The sequence below is a fragment of the Chlamydotis macqueenii genome, chromosome 2 (assembly GCF_036417535.1).
Source record: "Chlamydotis macqueenii isolate bChlMac1 chromosome 2, bChlMac1.mat, whole genome shotgun sequence".
Lineage (NCBI taxonomy): Eukaryota > Metazoa > Chordata > Aves > Otidiformes > Otididae > Chlamydotis > Chlamydotis macqueenii.
The window spans coordinates 135470559-135487496 of NC_141557.1; the positions used below are offsets into that span (position 1 = coordinate 135470559).

Here is a 16938-nt window from a genome sequence, read left to right on the forward strand (position 1 = left end):
TCACAGCCAGGAGTGCTTTTGCAGTATTAGACCCTGTACTACAAAACTTACTCTCCAGGACCTAGCATAGCTTCCCATTTTCCTTCTTGGGCAAGGGAGAGGTCACTGCCAAAGGTTACCATAATATTACTGTAATTGGGTCCTTTACCTTTCTGCTTCCCTGCAGTTTTTACTTTAGCTTCATCATTTGATTTTTACCCTCTGATTTCTGTGAGTATGCATTATGGTTTTATATATATTTGTGGATTCACAAATAATGTTTTATCAATACCTTCATGGCAAGCTGACACCTATTAAATGGGTTCTTCCTGCTTGCAAGTAGCTGATTGGTTGCTTTTTTCTTTTTAAAAAATATTTAGTATTTTTCTATGTAGTGATAGAAAAATATACTTACCACCTTTTCTCCACATTTAATAATGTGAGTTTTTAGTTATAATTCTGTAGTAGGGAGGAATAAGGAAACTGTCTTTCATAATTAATGTAAGATATATTTTACATAACTGAGATTTGAGCTTAGTGTAGGCTATTCTGATACTCCTCAAATTCCTTATGCTATCATAGTAATGAACTTTTAAGTTTTATCTTGCGTGTAAATATCATAGTGTTTGTAGTTCTTAGTTAAAAATTTCCCACTGTAGTACAAAAACTTCTTTTAGTGAATTAGTATCAAGAAGTACAATAAATATGACAAAGTAAATTAAGTTCAAATACTCCTAACAACAGGAACGAATATGTTAAAATATGTATATATATCTTTTAAAAAAATGTATTTTATATGCAGGAATGTGACTCCACAGACTACGCTGGAATTTAGAGTGTGGAGCCATCACACTTTAAAAGCAGATGCTTTATTAGGAAGAGCCACTGTAGACTTGAGACAAGCTTTGGAAATACACAATAGAAAATGTAAGTTATCCTGAAGAATATTTTGAGTAAAGTAGAATTATTATTACTAATCTATATATCAAACTGGCAACGCGACTACTAACTGCACGTGTAATTACAACTGACTTTCAGTTGATGTCTTTACTTGTCTCTTCTAGAGATGTCTGTGCTATTGAGAGCAATTTAAATGTAACAATGGGATATAATAATATGAGTTACTACAAATTAAGTAAAAGCAGAAGTGATTAAATACAATGTTTTGTGGCAAATTAGTAAGATCTGTTTTAGACTTGCTAAAAAAAAAAAGTCTAAACTTTCACAAAAGCCATCTATGTAGTTTTTCATGTTTTCCTTCTCTGGAATGACTAATAGAAAGGCTAGATATTTTTTTTTCTCGTAATTTACCTGCTGAGAGAGCAGTAGGAACCACTGATTGATGAAACAATTGGGAACTTCCTTTAGTACATTAGAGATTCTTGCGTACTGGGTAACTTCTGATTTTAATTGTCTTTAATAGAATTAAAACAGATCATCTTTGTCTAATTTGCTTTTTAATTTTTTTTTTCATTAGTACAAGAAGATGGTGAATCCACACTTTAAATTCCACTCCAGAGTGGCAGTAGAATTCCAGCTAAACCAATCTCTAACCTTTCTCACAAGTTAGATATACAAACCTGAGAGCTCTGTTTAGGGAAGTGGAGGCTAGGGAGAGCTGAAAAAAGCTTTTTTTTTTTCTGCTTCTTACAGAAAATTGACACAGAATTCAAAATCAAGTGGTGTTTCTTCAGCAGTAGTATAAAGATTCTGCCCAAGATTCCATAGTTAAGCAGAAAAATAGCTTCTTTTTTAAATGAAAAAAAAAAAGTATCAGAAGAAACTGTGTTGTAATAATGATAGCAAAAATAGTTAATATTTTAACTATTTCTAGCAAAATAGTTAATATTTTATTACTGTAGATCCAGGGGCTGTAGGATCCAATAACTTGGCAAATTCTTTCAGTGAGTGGTTGACTGACTTAGCTGTGCATTGCACTAGAAGTAATTTATGTGCAGTGTTTCTCATTTGGGCAAGTCAGCAGTTTGACACATACCAGATTATCCAGTAATTCAGCAGTAGAATGCTCTGACTGGTATCCTTCTGTTGTTCAGTTATTGATACCTAATCTAAAATGCAGCAATTGAAAGGTTCTTTACTGAAGAAAATATGAAGGGGAAGTCCTCTAAATGCAGAAGCTTTGGAATTAGTGCTGTTACTTTCCCCCACTAAACACTAGCAGTATTGAATTGCTGCCCACACCCCTCCCAGCTTTCTTGCCAGCTCAGCTGGACTACAGCCAACTATTGATCTGGTTTGGGGAGATCACCTGTTAAAATAGCAGAAGCTAAACCAAATCACCCTTTGCAGAAATAATGCTTTATAAATATGTTAATTTAACAACTCAGTGGTAGGCTAGTTTCTTCTTTCTCTTCTTTCAAGTAGTACAGTTTTCCAAAATGCAGATTGCTAAATCAATAATTCTGTAGATTTGAGAACTTTGTGCTTGCTGCAGCAATTTAAAGTACTTTGAAATCCATGGCAATATAGCAGTGAGTGTCTGTTAGTAACTGCTGCCCAACTACACTGTCAAACCTGTTCTTTAAAGCAACAGCTTGGGGGTATTTGGCAATAGCTTATGGTAGCCTTTCCTGTTTTTATGTTTATTGTTCATCTATGATATATGTTAAGAATGAAAAAAAAAAAGGAAATGCTAGTTTAATGCATAGAAGTGCACCGTGAGCTTTAACTTTAGCTTCGAATGCTATCACATGGAGGGGAGTATGGTGGTGTATCTTGAAAAGTTAATCTTTTAATCTGAGACCACAAATACTAAAAGGCCTTAACCATTTTAACCTGATTAATGTGAAATCATAGCTGACTGTGTTTGGATTTATGACATGTAGCTTTAACCATGGTACTAGTAATAGTTGATTTAGAGAGAATTACACAGCATGTTTTATGTCTGGATTATGTATATGTCTCTATAAATGTGTGCATTACTTATCAGTCATATTTTACTGTACTATGTACACATTTTTTTGTAGATCTCAATTATATAAAAATTTATTTTGGTGAAAATAGTTTCTGATTTAATTTTTGGTTACTTGAAGTATGCTCTCTGTTACTGTTTAATCCTTGGAGTTAGGATCTATGAAAATGCTAGTAAGGATTTACTAAAAATAATTTAAAAAAATTAGGAAGGACTCTATGGAGCCTTTTCATTTACTTTTTCCTCAAACTGATGTTCTTTTCAGTGGTCTCTTAGAATTAGTTTTGGAAGGTAATAAGAGAAACGAACATAGACTCTGGTTGTAGGATGAGGTTCCCCGTGACTTTTAATATTTGGATGTGTAGTTCAGAAGTTGTTTGACTTTAAGCCTTCTCGTGTTACGTAAGCAGTGCATAATTTTAGAAGGGCTTAGGGGAAACAGCAAACCTGGGAAACAATTAACAACAAAGTACTGAAACCATGAGGATCCTGTAGCATATGTATAGAATATACTATGTAAATGGCCTGTTTATTTTTACAATAAACTGTACTTTTATCCACAGCTGATGTAAATTTACACAGCTTCTTAGTGATTTCTCTGTTGATTTGAGTAATCTTTTTAATAATTGTTCAGAATTTAATCTTTCTTTTATCCCTTCTCTCCTTCTCTTCTCCTGCCTATCCCAACTCCATTTTTAGTGGAAAAGGTGAAAGAACAGTTGAAACTGTCTTTGGAAAACAAGAGTGGCATGGTGCAAACAGGTGAACTGACAGTTGTGCTAGATGGTTTGGTTGTTGAACAAGAATCTCTTACAAATCTCAGTGCATCAGCAAGCAGTAAGTTAAAATAATTAAATCAGATGGTAATATTTTGCTTAAGATTTCAAACAGATATAATAGAATGTTTCTGTTGAATTTGTTTCTTACTGTTCAGTAGAAGTTCAGCAAAATGGTGACGCTGTGCATGAAAGCAGAGATGCTTCAGCAAGAAGTACATCCAGGTTGGAATTTATTTTTGTTTTACACTATATGAAGTATATTAGCAAATTTATCAGTTGAAATGTTTGGATTGTTTGTGGTTTTTAAAAAAAAAATTTTTAGAGGGGATAGATTTTAACTGTCAAGCCCTGAATTATGTTATCACAGGTTTTAGAAACATTATTACTTGCATGGTAATTACGTAATTTAGCTTGAGAAGAATTAAATCTACAACTCTTTTCTTCCTGTGCTGGTGGAGTCTGCTCTCCGCTACTTTATCATTGTGTCTTGGACGTGTAGCCCCTCTGAACTCAAAAATTCAACTGATTGGAAGTCTACTAAATGCCGCAGCAAAGATTCGGCGAGCATTGGTTTAGTGTGGTTTTGTGTACTTACTCCATTCGTTTTCTCCTACTGTTTAAGAACCAGTTCATTCACGTCTACCAACTCATTGTAGTGTACCATCTGAACATAAGGAAGAAGAATAAAAAGCCTAAATTACTTCACCCCTCACCTAGTTCCTTTTTAAGGTTGTGATGCGGAATTTATTTAAGAGATTTGTATTGAGTTTAGGAAGCAATATTCACAACACTGAGGCAAAGGGTTTGTCTGCTTTAAGCTGAAGTGGCAAGAAAAAGGCTTTGTGATCAATTTAGAGCTTCATTCTTGGCTTCTCTATCTTTATACCTGCTTAAGGACTGCCTGGAGAGAAGTAGGAGATTGTTTGCCCCCTCACCACTAGTGAGTCAAATAGGTCAACCTTCAGATCAATTTAATGTTACTGGCCTGCTCAGTTACCTTGCAGTGAACACCTTTCTGTTTAAGTTCTTGCCACACGGTGGAGTCAAACATACATATGGCTACTATGTATTTGAGTGACAGGGACACATTTGTCCTTGTACGCTCGACTTGACTCTTTTTTTGAATATGTGGAGGTTTGTCACTGTTCCCCCATGGGTGCCCAATATGAAGGAGTGAGGATAAAAAGTTGCTTCTCCTTAGTTTTTGTTAGAAAGATTTGTGACTGTTAGAAGTGATTTAAAACACATCTGCATACTATTTTGAAGCAGTAGTAATAGTCATTTGTTTTCATTCAGCTATTGTTGCTGGAAGTGTGGCTTTTACTGAGATCCTGCTCTTGATGTTGATATTTTGATTACAGCAGGTTTCCATACAACTATCCAGCAGTTGTGATTTACAGTTTTAAAATTAAGAGATTAATATTTTAAGGTAGCTTCTGTGCATGTCTTCAGGAAGCAAATCGAGTTTGTAGTCTAGTTGAAAAGGGGTAATACTTTAATTTTCTGTTTATACTATTTTAGAGTTGGTTAAGGTAGCATGGAAATGCTGCTTCTTCCTTTCTTACTCTGCAAAGTGGGACTTCTAACAATTCTCACAATTTTTGTCATCTGTTTAACTTCTCTTTAATTTTTAGCCTCTACTCCTTGAGAAGATGAGGAGTTGGCATTGAATGTGGTTTTCACAATATGTGACTCTGGTGGGTGGCTTTAAGCATTTTGGGATAGATTTAAGTAAAAGCGATGTAGTTAAACAAGACTTTCCATTCACAAGCCCTTACACTACATTTATTTCCATGTAGACGTATAAACACAGAGCTGCCTGTGTGTATCTGACCTTACAATGTCCCATCCTGCCTATGCATAGAGAAGCTCATCTTATTTTTGTTTTACTGAGGAGGAGTTTTCTTACTTTCTTGTGACTAGAATGACTTTTGGAGAAACTACAAACAAAACCAATTGTTCCACTTTAATGACATAAAAAGTTTTCCTGCTCATAGCTGTGCTTTGGAAGGATCCCTAAGGCAGTTTTGGAAGATGTAGTAGGCGCATCTGTCTGCCCAGTTCAATTCTAGTATGTTATTACAAGTAAAAGATGAAGTGGAAATGGAAAATCTTAACCTGTTTTAGGTATCTAAAATCCTCAAAACCAGAATTTGCCTTTTGTTCCTTAATTGTTTTGATCTTGCACTTAACTGCTATCTAGGCTGCAAACATTGTGCTACAAACTGTTGTGAATTTACTTTGATTACTTTGTTTCTTCAGATGATTTAGTGGAATTTGGTTTAGTTGATAACTGTTTAACATGTTGTTTATAGTAACTTAAAATGATATTTTATTTCTACCAAGATCTGCTTGTGACATTTCTAATGGGATAGACAATCAAGTACCTTCCAACTCTGTAGTACAGAATACATTCTGTATAGAAGCTGTCAATGGAGACAGCACACCATCTCCTGCTCATGTTGCAGCCAGACCCAAAAATACACCAGTACCAAAACCACTTGCAGCTGAGCCTGTCAACAGCACTGGTAAGAATGGGAGAGTTATGACATGTTCCATAAGGCTTTTTTTGTCTGGTTGAAATGTATCTGAAGTTGAGCCACTTTTTCTATGCATTTTTGGTTAGATTTAAAAAATACTGAAAGGATGTTTCTGGACTCAGATTTATAATCTTGAGTGTCCGCTTCTGTGAATTTTTCTAGAGTAGATCCATGCTTAAATGTACTAACTTTCATGCTTTCATGTTAGTTCTCTTCTTTGATGAAGAAATACGTAAAGCATCCAAAACCTAAATTTCTCTGTCCTAGATTACTAAACTGTATTATGGATTGTCTAGAGGAAAAATCAGATTTGTTTCACAATTAATTTGACTAACTATAGTTAAGTTTCTTGTGCCGTTAAATAAATCTGATTTTTAGTGCTGTCAGGAAACTGCTGTGCTCGGAGTTGAGATGTGTTGCAGACTGTCCTTGCCTTCCATTTTTTTCAAGAGGTTGCAAAACAGGTATTGGCAAATACTAGATTTCTTTTTCCTGTTAAACACAGAAACTTTGATTATGGCTACAAGTAACATTCAGGACAGTAAAACAAGTGAAGAGAAAGTCTTTTTAAATTTTTGTTCTTCTGGCAAAACTTTACATCTAATAATGACTGTGCTTTCTAAGCACTTTCTGCCTTTTCTCAACTGTTTGAGAAAGATTACAGTGATAACAGAGGAAAACTATAGCCTTAAATAGAAATAGGCAAGCTGTTAATAAACGGCAGAACAGAGACTGTCAAACTTTCTGTAATAGAGTGGGAAATATGGATTTAGTGTGAAGATATAGAAGAAACAATTATCAACTTTAAAAGCTAATAATTAAATTAAGCCTTCTCTGAAGCTTTTATCTATTTGGAGAACTTGAATTTCTTCAACTTTTCAGTTGAAGGCCAGAGGGCATATGTATTATTTAAGCATTGCTCTCTTTTTCTTCAATAGCAGAGAGATCCATTTGAAATCTGTATTAGGATAGGGTAATTGCAAAAATAATTGATTCACTCAAATAGTAATATTGATTAAATAATCACTGAGCTTGCACTGGGACACTAATATAACACTTTTCAACTACTGTACCAGTTGGTGGAGACTTTTTTAAGGCAAGGCATAAAGCATATCTCCAGCATTGTGTTGATGACACACTTTTTTTCTCCACTATTGTGCTTAGCAGGATTGTAATTTCATGTGATGTTGCCAGAATTGCTGTCTTAGATCTAACTGGTGAGGTAATCGGCTGATGTAATGTCTTATAGATCTGTTTTGGAGATCAGCTTACTAAAAGAGCTGATGATTTGTCAGTTATATTGCTTCTAACTTTGTTATGTAATCCCATTCACTCTTTCAAGTGGATGAATGGAATGGTTTTTTTAATGAAAGATGAAATTTCAGTTGGCTTTTTTCCTATTTAATTGTTGCTAATTAAGGCAGAAGTTTGAAGAAACTTAATCAGATTATCAGTAGTTATGTTTTTTTTAATGTCATGCTTTACATTTGCTTGAAATAATACAAAGTCTTGACATGTCTTAATGTAGTTAACCTGTTTTATGTGAGCTGGTAGTGATGTATTACCCTGGAATAGTTGTATTAAAAAAGCAATGACTTTACAGATTTTACAGATGTGCTGCTGCCTGTAAAATCATGCTTATTGTTATGCATATCAAGAAAATATTTATGGCCTAGTGATAATTCCTTAAACAAACAGACTTGCTAATTTAAATACATTACTAATGACAGTTTTATTGTTTGTAATTCTTTGACCTACTTTTCTGACCATCTTGGAAACCCAGAAATTGCTGACATATAGATATTACAAGTAATAAGTAGAATCTAGATATTATTTTATTTGTAAGTGTTAAAAGTGTTACAGAATTAAAGTAAATTAACTCTTTAAAATGATGGAACAGCATTTTATAGACATTAGGGTCTAGGGTTAAATGTTACAAATCTGTATCAGTAAGGTTATGAGTATAAAGCAGTCGTATCGGCCTCAGTCCTTAACAATTGTAAGCAGATAGGATAGAATATTACTTGAAGTTTATGTTTTATGTTATATTTAGTCGTATAGAACAATAGCTCCAACTCTAGAAGAGGTACAAACTGATGAATTTAAATGGAATTGTCACCGTCTGGCGTTGATTAGTGGTGCAGAAAACAAGAGCTGTGAATTATGTTGCATTGCTTTTAATAGGGCCTTGACTTTTAATAGGGGTCCTACTGACTGCTGTACCTGATTTTGTTTGTCTAAGGCAAGATCTTGTTGTGCTGAGATACTGTTCTGTTAAGCTCTGCAGATGATTGGTGTTGATGTATTGTTGGCCAAGTGGGCTTTGGGAGTAATAAAGCCTTCTTAGCCCCCTTTTCCTGCTAAATCCATGCCTGCTTTAAACCTTTTTTGAGATTATGCTTGCTTGAGTTGGATGACGTTTCTGTTGTTCTTTAAAAGACAGAAATTTATTTACTTTATGATTCTAAAACCATTTTCTTCAGTTGTTGAACTACGTAAGTTATGTTGGCCAAATACAAATTTTTATATTTTAATCACGCTTTTGAAGGGAGCTTTATTTCCTGTCGAACAGGTGGTTTTTTTGCATGATCCTAGGATTCTGTACTTCAGCTCTGAGAAAGGAAAAAAAATCTATAAGAACTGCCTCTTAGTTTTCCAAATTTTATAAAGTTATTTATTTCTTAATATTTTTCTTTCATATCATACTAATAAAGATTCTTTCTTGAAGTTGATAAAAGTTCAAAGTTTCAAGGCAAGTAAAGCAGTACTGTTTTTTGGAAAGCAGATGCGTAGCTTTTGCTAGTCTGAAGAGCTAGGTATAGTGTTGAGTTGACGAAGATAATGCAGAAACTAAGAAATTACCTAAACAGGGAAGTATAGAGAATGACTTGTAGACTCTTAGTTTTAATTACAGCTTTAACTGAGGCAGACGCATTGTGACTTTTTGTAATCTTAGACAAAGATACTGCTTATGGCATATAGGTGTGACTTAAAAGTATTGCTTCTGTGTCGTTTACTCCAAAAGCTGGTCATTTGAAAAGTGAACCTCATCAGATGCTGATACACAAATGTTCTTATTTCTCATTTCTCAGTTAATGGTGAGTCATCTGCCTTTGCACCAGAAGCTGGTAATTCTTCTGTCTCTGAGGCTCTGACAGGTTCAGTTGAAGCTCCCACATCTTCAGATTGCACTAACACTACAGCAGAACCTCAGTCAACAACAGAAGCAACTAGTTGTTCTGAAAGCCACACTTCTGCATTACCTGTTGTGTCTGCTGGACTAGAACCTACAGCTGCAACAGACTGTGCTCAACCTAATGCTAGAAACAGTATAGCAGCAGATGCAGCAAAACCAAGGGAATCCTCCTCCACTTCAAGTGCTTCTGCCGAACCTGTAAGACAGCAACCTGGTAGTGCCAGTACAGAACCTTTGCCACCAGGGTATGTGGGCTTAATTTTAGTGCTATAAGTATGGTTTGTCTGAATGTCCATATAAAGAAACTGAAATTTAATTCTATACTGGGATTGCCAAATGCAGGTCAGTTGGCTGAGATGGAATTATTTGGTCTAAAATGGGGTTTGTACTGCTGGTGCAACTCGCTAGTAGCTCTTGTCCAAAAAAGTAACAACTGATAACTGATTTGCTGACACAATACTGTGATCTAAATAGACAAACTCTTGGGCATTATGGACGTGAAGACTTTTTATTTAGTATATTCAAACTTATTTGGGTCATAATTTGTTACTGCTTTGGTTCTTAAACTATGAGAATGTTGTAGGGACCAAAATACAGAGAAGTTAAAATTAATAAAATAGCTTAGAAGTACTTGCAGGTGCTTGCTGTATAACAATGAGATCAATAATGTTATAGATAAAAATATAGTTTTTAGGTGTATGTATGCACTCAGAGTAGCTAGAAACTTTTAATTCTACTAGACTGTGAGAAAATACTTCTGTAGTCTTAAACCTTAAATGTAAAATTAAGGATGTGCTTGGACATTAAATGAAAATACAGTACATGTGCGAATATATATGTTGATCATAAATTTTTTTATAGATGCTTTCATGTTTGGGTGAAAAGATGTCTTCAGTTACTAGTTGGAAATACTGACATTTCCATAATATTCTAGATATTAACTATTTTAGCATTTCTGAACACAGAAATTGTTTCTGAGCTTGAAGTGCACATACCTTGTCATTGTAGCTGATCTTTCAGAGAGCCTATATTGTACCTGGTCCCTCTGAAGGCGGTTCAGTAAGTTATTAGTGACACTTCACTTGAGTTTCTGCAGTTGGATAAACATTAAAACAAACATCTATATACAATGTATTGTGTATATATATTGTTGGAGAAGAGTTACAATGTTTTTAATTTTCAGATGCTTTGACAATGAAAGCTCTTCATAGGTGTGAATTCCTGTGGCCATCCCCGCTCCACATACTCTTTTTTTAATTAACTACATGCTTTCCCATTGAGGACAAGATCATGAGTTCTGGGCATGCTGCACCCTATGGCCAGATGCATTTCTTCATTATTCCTCCCTGATCACAGTTCTGTGTTTTTTTTTTTTGTTTTTTTTTTTTTTTTTTTTTTTTTTTTTTTTTTGTGAGTCCCTGCCTCACCCCCAATGTAGTTGAATCTCATTATCTTTAGCACTAGTAACTCTGTAACATGCTGCTGCTTCTCTCTTACCTTCTTGTATTCTCAGAATTTAACCTCTTGAACTGCAGAAAATGTTTTGTAGGAGTTTTATAGGATACTCTGTAATAGTGAGGAAACACACATCAAACCTTATGAGTAACCAGACAAGGTGTTCTGCCTACATTTTTAGGAGCTAATTAATGATGTATATAAGAAAAAGAAACATATATCTAGTGCAAACAAGGTCTCTAGCTTTTTGTCTAGCATTTATCCTAGTTTCCTCTCTCATTTATAAACACTTTTATTGCATTATGGCAGTTCTTAGCAGCATGAAACTTCAGTTGTTTATGATGTTTAGTCCTGTCCTAATCTTCAATGTAAGTTTGCTTTGCAACAAAAGTTGCAACAGGAAGTCCAAGGGTAATCAAGAGAGACTTCAAGGGACGACTGTTTAAGCCATCAGGAGCACAAGTAGTATTCTCCTGTGTCCTTGTAGTTGGAGGAAATGATGAGGAAAGAAACAGGAAGAGCCACCAGATCAATACTTGGCTCTGAGTGTGGTGTCACCGGCAGAATTTTGGGTTTTTTGATCGTGGGTCAGTCTATGTGACACCAGGCCTGCTGGTGACAGACAGCGTGCACCTGTCGCAAAGAGGGAGAGGTACTTTTTTGGCTTAGTGGGGCATAAGTGCTAAGGAAGCATTTTCACCTTGACTTACATGAAATTCTTTTTATCTTGAAGGTGGGAGCAAAGAAAGGATCCTCATGGTAGAACCTATTATGTTGATCACAACACACGAACTACAACATGGGAAAGACCACAGCCCTTACCTCCTGGGTAATACAGACTTTTTTGATTTAAATATGAAAGGTACTATTTTTTTGTTTGATGCAGGAAATATACCAGATTTTATAAGCAGCTCATCAAAACTGTGTTATACATCGTATGTTAAGAAATTCTAGCTTTCAGTTAATTTAGAATTGTATTAATTGCAGTTATTGCTATAGGAATGTTGGTACTGTGTATGTTACTTATTCTGATCACTTGTTCAAATAAAGCTACTAAATTACTTTTTTCTTCCTTTAAAACTTAAGCATTAAAAAATGCATGTTTGACCATGTTTATTTACGTGGCACCACTAGATGTAGTGCACTGGTTCCAAACCTCAGATTTCTAGCCAAAGTGTTTTCTGTTAAACCTGCGAACACAGGAATTTACAAAGTTGAAAAGGAGATGACAGAAAGCTGAGCATGCTATTGCTTGAAGTATATGTTCACTCAATGTGATTGTCTTTCTACCAGTAAAGTTGGGGAGTACTTCTGTGTACTTTAGAAATTAAAATCATGCCTGTGCCTCCAATACTTCATTCAAGTACTGTCTAGGAATTTAGCATAAAGAGAAAAGTAGTTATGTAATATTACTGAAAAATTTAGCTGTTAACATTTGTGTTTCTTGAAAGCTGGGAAAGAAGAGTTGATGATCGTGGGAGAGTTTACTATGTGGACCACAACACCAGAACAACTACCTGGCAGCGACCCACAATGGAATCAGTCAGGAACTTTGAGCAATGGCAATCTCAACGGAATCAACTTCAGGGAGCTATGCAACAGTTTAACCAACGATACCTCTATTCGGTAACTTTTACATAAAATTTATAAATCAATAGAGAGGTATAGGTATACTTTTTGTTCTTTAACTGTTTCTAAAATTATTTTAGAGTTGTTCAACTATGTATATTATGAGACATTTGGCATCAGTAATTCAGATTCTGCTTCTGTTTAAAAATGTTGACAAAAAAAATGTCCTTAAAGGGAAAAAGTACTACCTTCTGAGTCTCTTTCCTAACTTGAGCCTTGTGTACTGCATGATACTTAGTGACTTTTAATGACAGTAGTAAAAGGTAAAAAACTAAAAACAATACCTTAACTGAAAGAAATGTAAAAGCTGAGTTATGAGCATTTTGAATGTTAAATGGCATTCACAACGGCTCTAGTGATTAGGAGCCGTTCATTAGTACAACTTGTTAGTTCTTCTTGAGCTCATTTTGAAAGTGATGCACCTGGTTCAGCTCTGGAATTTTCTGCATCGTTTTCCATTTCTCTCAGATAGTTGCTCACTTACTTCTGCATGAAGAAAATACCAGGTATAGCTTCAAATAAAGTATTTCTTGAGATAGATTTTTCTGTCTGTGACTGGATAAATAGGATAGCTGCTTTTTCAGAGTTAAGAATGATGGTGCCTACATGTTACTGTTACTCTAACTAGTCCATTTTAAGAATTGTACTTAGTCTCTTAAAAAAAAGATCCAATCCCAGAGACTTTGTAAGTGGTATGGTAAGCAAACTGGAGTGTTTTAAAGAAGAAACCATTGAAGTGCAAGTCTGAAGTAGCCTGACTGGACTAGAACTCTATGCATGTGCAGACCTAACTTTGCTTTGAATTTGATGGACGTTATTCAAGTACTCCTGTGAAGTAAAGGATGCTGCGGTGTTCTTGCATTTAACAGTTCTGAACCTCTCATTATCTAATTAGACATTATATCACATCACTAGTAATAGCAGAAACATGCATCAGTACTTTGATGCACTGGAGCTGTGCATCAAAGTCAATTTATCTTATACAATTAGTGAAGGATAAGAATGGTTGAGGTTGGAAGGGACTACTGGGGGTCATCTGGTCCGACCGCCCTGCTCAAGCAGGGCCACCTAGAGCCGGTTGCCCAATACTGTGTCCAGACATCTTTTGATTATCTCCAAGGATGGCGACTCCACAGCCTCCCAGGGCAACCTGTGCCAGTGCTCAGTCAATCTCACAGTGATAAAGTGCTTCCTGATGTTCAGAGGGAACCTCTTGTGTTCCAGTTTGTGCCCATTACCTCTGGTTCTGTCACTGGTAGCACTGCAAAGAGCCTGGCTCTGTCCTTTTTGCACCCTCCCTTCAGGTATTGGTACACATTAGTAACTTTTAGTGGAAGTCCAAGAATTACAGCGGAAACATATCAACCAACATACCATACCAAGAACTCTCACTGCGCAACTTTCTTTAGTTGTATACTACTTTGGTCAGTTGCTTAAACATCCTAGAAAACACTCACTTTTCCTGATCCTAAGGTTTATATTGTTTTGAGCTAGATCTATTATCTCAGGGAACAATACATTTTAAAAATTAAATTATATTCCTTTCTTCATTTAGTGATAACTCTTACTGAAAACCACAAACTCATTTCCTAAAATGTCCCATCTGACCTTGGGATCATTAAATTGTAATTTGTTTATTAAATGGAATATACTTGAAGGAAGAGAAAAGATAACTTGACTGTTTGCATCTCTTTAGAGTGCTGTTTTCTAAGTAGTGTATAGAAGTCACTAGAACTCACATTTCATTGGGGGGAAAAAACTGAAATTATGTTGAAAGAAGCATGAGAAGTTGTTAAGGTCAAACTACAGATAACTTTTCTTCCTCTGATGACATACCAGGATTTTGCCTATGTAGCAGTTTATAAGGGAGATTGTAGTTTATTTTTTTTGGGAAAAAGTGAATTAATACTTTTAATAAGTAAGAGAATGTTTCAGTTACCTTGAATGGTCAAAGCTAAACTATGTGAAGGAAGAAAAATAGATAGGATATAGTTATTTTAGCTACTTTTATTTTTACCTGGGTTCATATATTGTAGTCCTTTTGATGCTGAATCTGGCTCATCCCCTGCACTGCCTAGTGTTTCAGTGTGTTCTATTAAGTATACATTAGGCAACAGCCACACACAAGTCTGTGGACCCATTAAGAAGATCGGAAATCTCTGAATCGTGCCACCATTCCCTTTTTGGCAGACAGCATTTTCTGTTGTGTGCTATTCTTTTTAGACTCACCACAGAGAAGTCTTTGGTTACAGGGTCATTGTGGCTGTATAGTTTCCAAAAGCAGAAAATACTAACGGCATTTGCTGCTGAGGTAATGGTAATTCTCTGTTCACATCTAGTAGCTGGTGGCCAGAACAAAGAGGCAGCTTGATTTTGAGTGTAACTATTGCATTTTCTTCTGATCCTTGTTCTGTTTCTGTTTCACAGGAAAAGTATTGTAGCTTTTTTGCCTGAATTTGCTGTTGTAAACTCTTAAGTGGATTTGAGATTTTTTGATTGCAAATGTTATATGAAGCAATATTAATAGCAAGGTGATCCTTAAGATATTCTTTGGAAAATGTAGATTGGTTCCCATATATCAGACCTCTGTTCTGCACCAAAAAAAAAAAAAAATAATATCTGAAAAACTTGTAGGAGGTAGTTGCCCAAGTTGCAGAAGGAAAAGGCAGGGACTGAGAGAATGAAGAACTGTCCACTGTAGGAGAAGATTAAGTTCAAGACCATCTAAGGAACCTGAAGGTGCACAAATCCATGGGACCTCATGAGATGCATCTGCGGGTCTTGAGGGAACTGACAAATAAAGTTGCTAAGCTGCCATCCATCACATGTGAAAAGTCATGGCAGTCTGGTGAAGTTCTCACTGACTGGAAGAGGGGAAACTTAACCTCTATTTTTAAAAAGGAAAGTAAGGAATACTCAAGGAACCACAGGCCAGTCAGTCTCACCTCTGTGCCTGGCAAGATCATGGAGCAGTTCCTGCTGGAAACCACGCTAAGGCACCTGGAAAATAAGGAGGTGATTGGTGACAGCCAGCATGGCTTCACTAAGGGCACATCATGCCTGACTAATTTGGTGGCCTTCTATGACGGGGTGACGGCATCGGTGGACAAGGGATGACCAACTGATTTAGTCTCCGTGGACTTGTACAAAGCTTTTGGCACTGTCCCAAATTATATACTTGCCTTTAAACTGGAGAGACGTGGATTTGATGGATGGACCACTTGATTAATAAGAAATTGGCTGGATAGTCACACTCAGAGTTGCGGTCAGCAGCTCAATGTCCAAGAGGAGACCAGTGACAAGTGGCGTTCATCAGGGGTCAGTATTGGGACTGTCACTGTTTAACACCTTTATCGGTGACATGGACGGTGGGATTGAGTGCACCCTCAGCGAGTTTGCTGACAACACCAAGCTATGTGGTGCATTTGACATGCTGAAGGGATGCCATCCAGAGGGACCTTGACAGGCTGGAGAGGTGGGCTCATGCAAAGCTCATGAAGTTCAGCCAGGCCAAGTGCAAGGTCCTGCACCTGGGTCATGGCAATCCCAGGCACAAATACAGGCTGGGTGGGGAATGGATTGAGAGCAGCCCTGAGGAGAAGGACTTGGGAGTGCTGGTGGACGAGAAGCTCAACATGAGCAGGCAATGCGCCCTTGCGGCCCAGAAGGCCAACCGCATCCTGGGCTGCATCAAGAGGAGTGTGGCCAGCAGGTCGAGGGAGATGATTCTCCCCCTCTACTCTGCCCTGGTGAGACCCCACCTGGAGTACTGTGTCCAGTTCTGGAGTCCCCAACACAAGAAGGACATGGACCAGTTGGAGAAGGTCCAGAGGAGGGCCACGAAGATGATAAAAGGGCTGGAGCACCTCTCTTATGAGGACAGGCTGAGAGAGTTGGGGCTGTTCAGCCTGGAGAAGAGAAGGCTCCGGGGAGACCTTATAGAGGTCTTCCAGTACCTCAAGGGGGCCTACAAGAAAGATGGGGAGAGGCTGTTTAGTAGGGCCTGTTGCGATAGGACAAGGAGTAATGGTTTTAAAATAGAGGGAGGTAGATTTAGATTAGATATTAGGAGAAAAATTTTTACAATGAGGGTTGTAGAACACTGGAACAGGTTGCCCAGAGAGGTGGTGGGAGCCCCATCCCTGGAAACGTTCAAGGCCAGGCTGGATGAGGCTCTGAGCAACCTGATCTAGCTGGGGATGTCCCTGCTTCCTTGCAGGGTGTTTTGACTAGATGACCTTTGAAGGTCCCTTTCAAGCCTAACCATTCTATGATTCTAAGTACAAGGTCCTGCTTGTGGGTTGGGGCAATGCTGAGCACAAGTACAGGCTGGGCGGAGAATGGATTGACAGCAGCCCTGAGGAGAAGGACTTGGAGATGTTGGTTGATGAGAAGCTCAACATGAGCAGGCAACGTGCGCTTGCAGCC

General features: G+C 36.9%; 1 protein-coding gene across 2 annotated transcripts in view; it reads left to right on the plus strand.

Annotated features, from left to right (window-relative positions):
• The window catches only part of WWP1 (WW domain containing E3 ubiquitin protein ligase 1), a 64586-nt gene that overhangs the window by 29553 nt on the left and 18095 nt on the right, over positions 1-16938 (plus strand). The window contains exons 4-10 of one of the 2 annotated variants that reach the window (XM_086740981.1): positions 782-906; positions 3611-3748; positions 3846-3912; positions 6037-6218; positions 9323-9671; positions 11615-11710; positions 12333-12507. In XM_086740981.1, coding sequence (XP_086597107.1) covers positions 782-906; positions 3611-3748; positions 3846-3912; positions 6037-6218; positions 9323-9671; positions 11615-11710; positions 12333-12507 — 1132 coding nt within the window. The remainder of the gene's footprint in view (positions 1-781; positions 907-3610; positions 3749-3845; positions 3913-6036; positions 6219-9322; positions 9672-11614; positions 11711-12332; positions 12508-16938) is intronic. The other variant, XM_086740982.1, reaches the window with a different exon arrangement.